The sequence below is a fragment of the Sus scrofa genome, chromosome 10 (genome assembly GCF_054392235.1).
Source record: "Sus scrofa isolate SSC_HxYL_T2T_F1_AM1 chromosome 10, Sscrofa_HxYL_maternal_Yorkshire_Landrace_v2.0, whole genome shotgun sequence".
Classification (NCBI taxonomy): domain Eukaryota; kingdom Metazoa; phylum Chordata; class Mammalia; order Artiodactyla; family Suidae; genus Sus; species Sus scrofa.
Window position 1 is genome coordinate 21,990,315 of NC_139392.1, and position 12,093 is coordinate 22,002,407.

General features: G+C 50.6%; 1 protein-coding gene across 11 annotated transcripts in view; it reads left to right on the forward strand.

Annotated features, from left to right (window-relative positions):
- The window catches only part of LOC110258817 (uncharacterized), a 270,157-nt gene that overhangs the window by 179,270 nt on the left and 78,794 nt on the right, over positions 1–12,093 (forward strand). For 6 of the 11 annotated variants that reach the window (XR_014817497.1, XR_014817496.1, XR_014817498.1 and 3 more), the window contains exons 29-32: positions 2,301–2,366; positions 2,725–2,772; positions 8,706–8,818; positions 11,766–11,815. Coding sequence is in view for 8 of the 11 variants with exons in the window: in XM_084979328.1 (XP_084835454.1) it covers positions 2,301–2,366; positions 2,725–2,772; positions 8,706–8,818; positions 11,766–11,774 (236 nt within the window). In the remaining 3 variants the exon portion in view is untranslated. Of the gene's footprint in view, positions 1–2,300; positions 2,367–2,724; positions 2,773–2,923; positions 3,671–8,705; positions 9,119–11,765; positions 11,816–12,093 lie in introns of those variants that run through there. The other 5 variants (XM_084979323.1, XM_084979322.1, XM_084979324.1 and 2 more) reach the window with 4 other exon arrangements.

A 12,093-nucleotide genomic window follows, 5' to 3' on the forward strand; every position in this document is an offset into this window, starting at 1 on the left:
GCTCACTTTGCTTTCGAGTCAGATTTCATGACACTATCCCAGGAACTGGTGTGATGAGGGGTTGAATTTTGAGAAGAATACATTTAATCCTAGAGCTTTGAGTTACCTAAAGTTTGTTGCTTGGAAAATCATGAGATACCTGTTTTAAGACACCCCTCTGTTGAAAGTAGGGTGAGTCTTTGTTTCCTAACTGTTCAGGCATAGTAAGTTTTGTACGTATACAATGACAGGGACACTGTTAGTGAAGAACCAATGGGAAGATAATCAAGTGTACAGATTGTTGCATCCAGAGAAAAATTCTACACGTGGTCAGTGAGTGAAGAATTTTACAATTTGATGAGCATATGCTTAGCGTGTGGCCTTTTACAATTTAATTTCTATAACTACCCTCTTTCTTCTGAACAAATGTTACCTATGGAATGTAAAAATGTCTGGTGCCTCAACTGCTAGAAATGAGTGGAAATAGTATATCCATCCAAAAATGGGAGCCATTTTAAATCTGAATATATTAGGTTTTTTGCCTTTCCCCTAAATGTTGAATATCCATTATATTTGGGGACGTCAAATAATGTCTTTTCAAAACAGAGAGTAATACTGCTTGACTTCAGGATGCAGTTTTGAAGTACAATGTTGACCCTGTCCAGGGAAACGGCCACTCAGCTATATAGAGCAGGTGGGCCCAGAGGGGGCAGAGTTGCCTTCCCTCTGAAAGTTCCAGGCCTTGACCAGTTGCTACGGCAATGGAATGATGCCCACGGAGCCTTGTGGTCCAACTGCCAGTCTGAGAGTAGAGAGGAGAGCGTTCGGCCACAGCTGGGAGGCTCTCCCTTTCACTGCTCAAGGAATTGACGATGGGGAACCTGAATTGTTGTTCAGGAGGTATGTTGATACTGACCTAAAGGCTGTTCCCTCAGATGGGTGGTTCATTTTGACTGAACATATTATCTCCGTCTTTAACTTCAGTGCCACCAGTCTCCTCAGTCTGCCAAGGCATAGGTCTGTTATACAGGCTTGCCATAAGTCTAAGGTATATCTTAATGCTCCGAGTAGGCTGACGGCCTCACATATTTTCCTAAATTTGAGAAAAGACTCGGGTCTCATGGCAGTTTGAAACGCCCAGTCCGTGCCCTTCACGAAAGCCACAAGTCTGTTCTCTGTGTCCGTGGGTTTTGTGGACAGGGTCCTTTGTGCCATGGTTTAGACTCCACATCTAAGTGAGATCTCTCTCTTTGTCACGTACTTCGCTTTGTATGAGAATGTCTCGATCCAGCCCTATGGTTTTGAATGGCATTGGTTTCTTCTTGGATTTTCTGGCTGAGTCGTGAATTCCCTCGTGTATGTGGACCACATGGTCGTGATCCATCCCTGTGCCTGTGGACATGAGGTGGCGTCCCTGTCCTGGCTGTTGTGAGTGGTGCCGCCATACACACACAGGGGCATGTGTCTCTTTCCTGGATACGTGTGTCGTGGTATCTTCCAGGGCGCTCGCTCGGCTTGCTGGGTCGCATGCTGTGCTGCGTTCCGTTTTGGGAGGCCCCTCCGTGGTGCCTTCGGTAGTGGTTGTACCGGTGTACGTTCGCACCGGCAGTGCTGGGGGGGAGGCCTTTGCTCCAGCCGTGTCTGCGACCGACACCAGAGCTGGCGGCAACGCTGGATCCTTAACCCCCTCGGCGAGGCCAGGGATCAGCCCCGCAAGCTCGTGGTTCCGGTCGGATTTGTTTCCGCTGCGCCCCGACGCCCCGACGGGAACTCCTGGCTTGTTTCTTTGCTGTTGCTGTTGAGGTGTATGAGTTTTCTTTATGTGTGCTTTGGAGAGGAACCTCACGGGCAGGGGTACCCGTCTCCTCAGTGTTTCTGTAGAGCTGCTGTCCACAGCGTGGCAGCCGCTGTCCAGAGGGAGCCATTTATGCTTCATTGAATTCAGCCAGTAGTTAGGTCTGCCTCTGGCAGTGAACAGAAGAAAGCAGCCAAGGGTTCACTCCCCCGAGCCAGCACGCAAGGGTGTCCGTGCAGCTGGACTTTCAGGTGTGTCACGCTGGGGCTGAGGCCTCCGGAGGGACTCCTAGAAGGGAGGCGTGCGTGTAAAGCGCCATCCCTCAGCAGCCCACGATCTCGGACGGTTTGCCACTGTGGCCAGTGTTTTATTGATGCTTCTGAGGCCATAGAGCACGCACGGGGAAGTTCTGAGCACACGGAGGACAAGCCAGGGCGGTGCTGTGTGGCCGCAGTCAACCCTAAGTAGGGGTCCGAGTGGGGGACGGTCGCTAACACCTCGATTCCTCATGTCTGTGTTTCTGCAGCTTGGAGCTTGGAGAGTGTGTGTGAGAGCGACCTCGCTGACAGCAACCTCGCAGAAAGTGATCGAGGTAAGAACAGCTCTCAGGTAGGAGCCAGTGGGAGAGGGTTCCCGGGACACTTGGGTTAGGCCTGCTGCTTGGAGGGTGGGGCGGGTGAGTGTGCAATTGCAAAAGAGAAAGAAATTGGTGTAAAGATGTTCGTCGCCTATGTTCCTAAGGAGGGGGAGCAGGTATGAGATGCCCGAATGTTGGCATCTGTGCTCACGTTGTGTTGGCGGGCCTCAGTCCCTGGAGCAGAGGGAAGGCCTGGGCACCTGGAGGAAAAACCCGGGTGATGCTGTGTGACCCGCCGTCACCTCGGGGAAGCCGGGGAAACGGGAGGGCCACTCCTTCTCACGCCTCGCTTCCCCGCGGTGTGTTTCTACAGACTCGGTGGCGGAGCGCACCGACTGCCGCCAGGATGAGGAGGCTGCAGGTAGGGAAGAGCACGCAGCTGGGATCCAGGGGGAGAGGGTTCCTGGGAGCAGCTGGGTTCCACCTGCTGCCGGGAGAGGGCGGAAGGGGGCTAGGACTTGGGTGGGTGGCCTACTGAGCGGAACTCCGCTGTGGTGTTTTCCCCTCTGAAGTTGCTAAGCCGAAGACGACTTGGGTCCCTGGTCTCAGAGCTAAAAGAAGAGCTGTTGGCTGAAGCAAAAGGAAACTCCAATAAGGTGTGAAGTACAGTGATAGAGCCCCAGGCCCCGAGATCAACAGAGACCGGACGTACGGAGTTCCCTCTGCCTCCCACAGCAGAACCTTGGTCTGCACTGGCCTGGGGCACCTGCCGGTGTGAGGTACCTGCTCCTCTCAGTGCCCTGAAATGAATGCCAGTTGCAAAGTCGGCCGGGGCTCTCACCCCACCTGACACCACCCTACACCCTGAAATCAGCAACCCCGCTTTTTAAGTCAAGTGAGCAGGCTTTGAATCATCAGCACCCTTCAGACCTGGGACCCAGACTGAAATCAAGGACCACCCAGCTTGTATCCACATGACCTGGATTCAGGTAGCTTCCTTCTAACGAGGATGCCACAGAGGAGGAAGAGGCTCAGATGGAGAAGGAAGAAGGAGAGTGTGGAGCTCTCTGGAGAGAAAGGGCACAGGGATGAGCACAGCCTGCCCCAAAGTACTACCACACAGATACACTGCGCTCACGACCAGAAGCCAAACTCCACGCCAGCCTGATTTGAGAAAGCTGCACAGCCAGGATTCAAGCCAGGTACATCTGGACCAAGAATGCTGCCTCCAAACCATCGAAGGGCACTCAGAGCCCCCAGACAGCCTGCCCAACTCTCTAGCCACTGGGCCGCCCAACCAGACAGGAATCGAACCTCAGGTGTGAAAGTGGAACTATGTCCCCTCTCTGAGTTGAGGTAAAGTGAGCCAGAGGTTCAGAGGCTCCATGTACCCAGGTGCAAGGCCCTGGGCACCTCCAAGGGGTTCAACCAACCTGTCTCCAACCCCATCTCTGAGCCTGAAGGCGCAGCCAGCAAGCTGCAGAGGGTCTCTGCTGGTGTCTGGCACTATCTGGTGGCCATGTGCTCTGACACCAACGCTCTGCTTTTCCTACTGTTTCCTAATACGGCCCCCCTGTCCCACTGGCCTGGGGCACTTGCCAGTGTGACTTCCTTCACCCTCTCCCTCTCGGTGCACTGAAAGGCATTGCAGTCGGGGATAAGCCTATGTCAAAGTTTCCCAGGACTCTCTCCCCACTCGACACCACCCCACTCCCTGAAATCAGTGACCCTGCCTTTTTTTTTTTTTTTTAATTTTTTAATGCAGTGCCTGTGGCATATGGAGGTTCCCAGGCCAGGGGTTGAATCAGAGCCATAGCCACTGGCCTATGCCACAGCCACCGAAATGCCAGATCCAAAACACATCTGCGACCAACAGCACAGCTCATGGCAATGCAGGATCTTTAACCCACTGATGGAGGCCAGGGATTGAACCTGCACCCTCATAGATACTAGTCAAATTTGTTTCTGCTGAGCCACAACAGGAACTTCCCAGGAATATGTTTTTAAAAGCAGCGTATGCACTAGAAAAGAGAGATAGCCGTGCAAAAATATCGATACGATCCTCTTTATAGATGGTGTGCTGGCCTCCCATGAGCCTCAGCAGGAATGTCACGTTTGCTGAAGATAAGAGCTCAATGAGGCTTCTGTGCTGGTACCTGATCCTCCTAAGGCTCCATAGTTTTGAAACCAAAACACCTCTAACTCAAACCCAGCCTAACTAAACCCTGATTGGGACTTGGACCCACCGTTTTTCAATCAGAATCACTCACCTGGTGTCTGGACTTACTGAGGCTCAGGTTCTTTGTGATTCAGCACAGAGGGAATTCAGCAAGAGACAAAGGGATAGGCAAGAAGTAGATTTAGTAAGATAGGACACTTGTGAGAGATACAAGCAGGCAGGCAGGCAAGGAGGCTCCGCCCCAAGGATGAGGGGGGCTACAGTTTTATTATCCGCGGGGAGGGAGAAAAGACTGCTGTCTCCTCATTCTTTGAGTAGACCTCAGGCTGACATCACTAGCTCCTCCTTCATATTGGGTAAGAGTGTATTTGAGCCTATGAGGTCAAACTAGGACTGTCACAGCCCTTATTCAAATCAGCAGAAGGGTGGTGACAGATGCTAGAATATGTTGAATCACCTCAGGTGTCCATAAAATAAGGGTCTCTGGCTGTGGGATGTCATCTTTCCCTTACTTCCTGTCCTTGGTCCTGGGGATCATTATTTTGCTGAACTTGGACACAGGCCTCATTTTTTTTTTTTTTTTTTTGTCTTTTTGCCTTTTCCAGGGCTGCTCCTACGGTGTATGGAAGTTCCCAGGCTAGGGGTCCAATCAGAGCGGTAGCCACTGGCCTACGCCAGAGCCACAGCAACACAGGATTCGAGCCTCATCTGTAGCCTACACCACAGCTCACAGCAACGCTGGATCCTTAACCCACTGAGCAAGGCCAGGGATCGAACCTACAACCTCATGGTTCCTAGTCAGATTCATTAACCACTGTGCCACGGTGGGAACTCCAGAACGCAGGCTTCATTTTATCGTTCCCTTAATGACCTGAGGCACATCTCATGCTGTTATTTATGGTTTTAGACTTAAGCAAGGCTGCTTTGTTCCATGACCTTCTGATGGCTTTGTCAAGTGGTTATTAACTACCCAAGGTCTCCCAAAGTGCTCTAGGTTTCCCTCTCTATTTATGGTCCACTTCTGGGATTTCTACAGCTGCCTGTGTAATTCTCCAACTCTATCCCTATCTTTTTCAGTGTTGAAGGGTGAAGAGCTGTTTGGCTTTTGCCAGTTGGCAGTGAGCTGTGGTGTAGGTCGCAGAAGTGGCTCAGATCCTGTGTTGCTGTGGCTGTGGTGTAGGCCGACAGCTCCAGCTCCAATTCGACTCCTAGCCTGGGAAACTCCACGTGCCACGGGTGCGGCTCTAAAAAGACAAAAACATTTTTTTGCAAAAGATATTTTGAGGAGAAGATTTTATGAGCCCAGTTTCTTACATCCTCTCGTATGTGGAGAAGAGATGAAGCGAGACATCAGCTCCTTGTCGCTAAAGCAGCAACCTTCTGCCAAAATGCGTGCCTGGTTGTGTGTCTCCCCCTTGGCTAAAATCACATCTGTCCAGACCTCCCTCCTCCCTCTTTAGAACATTAACCTTGATCACTAGGCCAAGTGGTAGAGGAGGCACCTGAGGCAGAGGGGGAGGCAGAGTGGGGTCAGGGAGGACGAAGTGATCAATGGAGACCACGCCCCCCCCACCGTCCACCTCTCCAGGGGTCCCAAGGCACCCCTTAAACAACCTGTTCCGAAAATTTTAAAAAGGGTTCTCCGTGAGGGCAGCGCTCTCAGTAATCAGAATTGATGTCCCAACTCTGCGCAGCGCCCCCCTCTTGCACCAGCCTTGGGAAGAGCGAGAGGATGTGATGCCTGGAGCCGTCAGAGCTGTGCCTGACCAGCGACGGCCCGGCAGACCGCCCTCAGCTCCCGCTAGCCCCGGAGGCAGGGCGGCCCACGGGAGTCAGGACAGGGGAGGCAGCAACTCGGGGAAGAGCCCCTAGGCGGCGGCTCAGCAGCCTCGCGGGCGTGAGGGGCGTGGCCAGTGCGGCTGCGCGAGCTCCAGGGGCGGCGGGGCGTGGGCGGGGCTTTGGGAGCGCAGCGCTCAGCTGTGCGGGCAGCAGCGCGCGCTGCGGGAGGTCGCGGCGTCGAAGTTGGCGTCGGCGGCCCTTGCTTGGACCACCGTGGAGGCGGCGGCGGCGGCGGCCCTTGCTTGGACCACCGTGGAGGCGGCGGCGGCGGCCCTTGCTTGGACCACCGTGGAGGCGGCGGTGGCGGCCCTTGCTTGGGCCACAGCGGAGGCGGCGGCCCCCCCTTGCGTGGGCCACAACGGAGGCGGTTAGTTCCTCCGGTTCTGAGGCAGCCGCCTGAGGCGCAGGAACCCAGGACGCAGTCGGTTCCAGGCGTAGCGTATGTGCTGCGGAGGGTCATGGCTGCGACTCAGCAGAGGCCTTTCCACTCGGTGGTGTTCAGCGTGTCTGGCTTCCCCGGCGAGTTCGTGACGGAGGAGGTGGCTCGGGAGCAGGTGTCCCCCAAGCGGAGCACCCTCCTGCCCTGGGCTGTGGCGGGCAGTTGCAGGGAGAAGCTGCAGCGAGTGCTGGAGCGGTCGGCCCTGAAGCTGGGTAAAGGGGGCGCGCGCGTGGGGGGGGGGAGCTCAGCCAACTGGGGTTCCCCTGCTGCCAGCGCCACTCTCTCCCCCGAGCCCCCTTCTCAGGGCGAGGGTTCTAGTCCCGTGAAATGAGCATTTCGCTCGCCCTCGTGCTCCCCAAGCCCTGCGGGAGGCCAGGAGGAGGAGAGCAGAAGCTTCAGATCTTGCCAGACCTTTGTTTCATTCCTTAAACTAAAAAAAAAAGAAAAAAGAAAAGAAAGAATCAGCTCCTTGGATTTCTCCTTTGGCAGGAGGATCCTCGCAGGGGAAATAATCAGGAACTTGAATGTCTCCCTTCTCTGCCCTGTCCCCTTCTAGAGCCCCGGGGGCTCCTGGTGGTCTTTTGGTATTTCTGTGGATACACAAGCAGAGAGAGCACTGGTGTCCCGGGATGGTTTGTGCTCTTCCTGTGCCTTGTGTTTTGGAGATGGAAGAGAAAGCTTAAGAGTTTCACTGGTAACATTGCTGTGGCATTGATTTTTTGCTGGTGAGAATTCTTCAGCAGTCCCAGTCTTCACCCAGAGCCATTTTTAGGTGTTTCTGGCTTGGCAGTTTACTTATTCTTGTTTCATTCATATGTTTTTAACTGAGTGGTCTTTGTTTATGGCAGATCCCAGTCTAAGTGCTGGGGAGAGAGGTGTGGGGAAGAGAGGGACACAGAGACCCCACCCTTGTGATGGGGGGGAGGGGGAAGGGGGGAAGGAGGAGACCTCTGATTTAGGAGTCAGTGGTCTTGAAACTTGGCTGTTAAATTTCCACCCATTGTCCCCTGGTACAGACAGATAGCCCCTGGTGGAGTTCTGGTCATCCTTTGTGTTTCTCTTTAACCTGCATCTCACTTCCTTGGAATTGCATCCAGGGTCCTGTTTATGGTGGGAATTGTCCCCTGTTTGGTTGTACAGAAGCTACCGTGTAGCCTAGACTCTCCGACAACTCTTCCTGCTGCCCCTAGGAAATACAGAATCTTGACCAAAGAGCTTTTCGGTCTGTCTTTATTTTTCCAAGAGAAGGACTTTCACTCTTAAAATAGGCTCTTGCATTTCTTTTTCCTGTTGAACACGTGTGTTGTCTAGTTATCTGTTTGTGGTGCTCAGGTCAAGTTTTGGCCGGGAGTGCACCTTGAGCCCTGAAGCCTGCCTTCCTTAGGGTATGGATTCAGTGTATTCCCATTATCTGCTTAATCGGGAACCTGCGTGTTCGTGCCTAGACGGCTTTTCACCTGAGTCCCTGTTTGCCGTGTGGAGGTTGTTCACGACCATCCTCTCTCTCACACTCTTCTTGTCAGACGTAACTGTTGAATGGTTGATGAGAATCTACTTTTATAATATAATTCTTTGTGGATTGGAAGTCCGCGCAGTCATCGACAAAGTATCTGAACAGTTGTAAAATCTTCTCTTTGCGGCGTTTTCGCATTCCTGATGTTAGACGTCCTTTGAAAGGTTAGTGGTGGTTTTTGTAGTCACTCTTAGCATCACCTCTGTTTCCCTCCTGGTAGTTTCCTTTTTTCTGCTAGGAACAGTTTTATCTTTCGTTTTAGAGGGAGAGTCTGCTTTCAGTATGTGCAGTAAGTTTGCCGTCACTGGTTACTAGGAAGAGAAGATTTGGGAGATTTCACTGCTATATCCGGATTTGCTTAACACAGTTTATTTCTGATTTTAGGAAGACCGACACTGCCGTCTGAAGTTGGAATGATAGTTTGTGCTGTCACTAATCCAGCCTCCCTTGATGAAATGGCTGCACAGGCAGCGGTGATCCTCAATTGTGTCAGACCAGTAAGTAATCAGCACTTCTTTGTATTGGAACAAGGAATCTGTTCATGTCTAGCAGAATGTGGTAGTTCCTGTTCCAGAGAAGCACAAGGGCAGGGGGCAGAAGACCTGATTCAGGGCCTTAACTCCACTTGGGACGTGTTTCCCTCTCATAAGGAGCACATGGATATAAGCAAAGTCTCCTGAGAGCGAGAGAGACTCCAGGGGTGTGCTGGTTGAATTTAATGGTGACAGCTGTAACGGCCAAACTTTGTTTTTTTGTACTGCATGCCCCTTAAGTAAAACAGTTTGACCCTGTGCCCCGAATGTACTTTTTATTTGTCTTTACATTACATTTGGGATTACTGTACCAGGACAGATGTTAAGTACATGTACAAAGAAAGAGATTCAAAAAGGAGTCATTCCTTGATTCAGTGTTTATTGGTTGTTACCCGTATACGGCCGTAGTCTGGAGACGTCATGGGAATAAAACAAAATCGCTCGTGGAGCTTGCTGTCTGTTGAGGGAGACCAGTAAGGTTTTGACAGTCGGTAAATGACCAGTGCTCTGAACTCTAGAACAGGGAGAGCAGATAAGGAGATGGGCACATCAGTCTCTTGTTAGACGGGTGGCCCGGGAAGGTCTGTGTGAAGTCCTGAGTTTATACCGGGAGCCACAGGTAAGGCAGCCTCACCGGTCAGCAGATCTGGAGATAGAGGTTGAAAGTCCCCGGGAGACCTGTTGGAGTTGAAATGGAAGGGGTAGGTAAGAATTTCCAGGGAGAAGGGTGGGCAGCGGCTGTGGGGGCAGTTGTCCACGTCAGAATCCCCCGTGAGGCTCCTGGAACACGCAGGTGTCTGGAGTCTCCCCCAGCCAAGGTTTGACTGGAGGGGGTTGGGGTGGGACTGAGTAACCGGCATGTTGAACGAGCGGCCCAGGTGATTCGAACCCAGTGGACTCCTGACCAGCCTGAGATATTTGGAGGTAGAATAACCAAGAGAAAGGCCAAAATCTCTCAATGCGTTTCAGACGGTGATGTGTCAAAATCACCGGATCTGATCCATTGAGTACACAAAGAAAATAGAGCTTTGACTTGTGTTCATTTTAATCGCAACTGTATTTCCATTTTATGTGTTTAACCTGTGTGTCGTATCAGTAGAGTCGTTCATGTAAGTGGTTTGTAAACCGATTCACATAGCTGGTAGATGAGGGAATTAGGATGTGGACTTGGGTCTTACTGCCTTGAAAGCCCTTGTTTGTTCCTTGGCACTGCATTGCTTCAGCAGTTTGACGTGGTTGGTCGAGGAGGGCCCAGAACTGAAACACATCTGCTCTTCTTGAGGAGGAGGAGGAGGCTATGGAGTCAGGTGGAGAGGAGGCTGTTTGGCCTCCTGGAAAGGGTCCTTGCAGTGCCCTTTCTTTTCTTTGCAGTGTCCCTGTACTTGTTGGTTTCTTTTTTTTTTTTGCTTTTTTGTTTCGGGTTGCCCCCTGTGCCTCCACCACAGCCCACAGCAATGACAGATCCGAGCTGCGTCTGTGACCTACACCACAGCTCAAGGCAACACCGGATCCTTAACCCACTGAGCAAGGCCAGGGATTGAACCTGCATGCTCATGTATCCTAATCGAATTCGTTTCCACTGAGCCACAGTGGGAGCTCCTAAGATTTGTTTTAAAGCTTTTTTTTTTTTAATATACTAAAATGTAAGAGGCAGCATTTTGACAAATACTTCATCTCATATTTGATGCAGGTGGTTCACATTTTATACACACTGCTTTAGTGTGGGGCATGTTCTTTCTGTATGTAGGGTCAGATCACAGAGCCATATGTCAAGGCCACATTCTCTTCCCAACCCTCAGAATCATTTCCAGTAAGTTAGACTCTAATGATGTAGTCTTGGCTTTTGTCAGTGCTGGACAAGGGATGTTTATGTGGCTTCAGTTCTTTTCTGCTTTAACGTCATTGTTAATGACATGATCATTAGTTACCTTACTCAGGGTCGCCTTTCTGAGGCCCCCCCTCTTTAACTCTCTGTTGGAATTAATACTCGGTTGGAGTTCCTCTTGTGGCGCAGTGGAAACGAATCTGACTAGGAACCTTGAGGTCGCAGGTTCAATCCTTGGCCTCACTCAGTGGGTTAAGGATCTGGTGTTGCCATGAGCTGTGGTGTAGGTCGCAGACGCAGCTTGGATCTGGCATTGCTGTGGCTGTGGTGTAGACTGGCAGGCAGCTGTAGCTCCAATTCGACGCCTAGCTTGGGAACCTCCATATGCCGCAAGTGTGGCCGAAAAAAAGAAAAAGAAAAAAGAAAAACTAGGAATACTGTCTTCTAAGAAACTGATATATTTTATCAGATATTGAGAATTAGCTAGCCCATTATGTTTTTCTTTTGTCTTCCTGCTCTCAGTAAGCTCAAAGATTAGTTAAATACTTAACCACTATACATATATACTAGTCCTCGTGGTTCATATCACTGATTCCTCCCCTTTTTTCTGGCCTTGGTTTTCTGTTTTTATGTTTTACTCATTATAATTTTATTTAAACAGCTCTATTCTAAGTATTTCATTTGCCAGCACAAAGGCGCATTTTGGTACATCTGTATATCCATTGTAAATCACCACCAGTGAGTCTTCTTGAAAGCTCTCAGATTGGAAAATAGAATAATTGCCATAGATGCAGTTTTGAGAACTGAGAGCCTTCTAGAATAAATGAACTGAAATTCTTGCATTATTGGAAGAGATTGTTAGCCTTGTGAGTTTGAATCCCAGAAAAGATTTTGTCAGTGGCAGGTAGTCTTTTTCTGGCTTTAGCTGCTTCATAAGTCTTTTTACAATAACCTAATAATACTGATTCTATCAGCTGTAGGTTTAACAAAAATGTTCCCTAAATGAATAGGAATAGCTTATTATTATTTTTCCAGGTGAACAGATTTTTATTCGATTTTACTTTTACCATTTTCCTCCTCTTTCAGGTACACTGACTGCTGTGGAAAGTTTTCTGACTCTACATTCAGGACCTGAGGTTAGTTTTTGTTTGTCACATGTTTTCTACATTAATATTTTTTTTGTCTTTTTTTTTTTTTTGCCTTTCTTGGGCTGCTCCCGAGGTATATGGAGGTTCCCAGGCTAGGGGTCTCATCAGAGCTGTAGCCACCGGCCTACGCCAGAGCCACAGCAACGTGGGATCCGAGCCGCGTCTGCAACCAACACCACAACTCACGGCAACTCCGGATCTTTTAACCCACTGAGCAAGGCCAGGGATCGAATCCGCAACCTCATGGTTCCTAGTCAGATTCACTA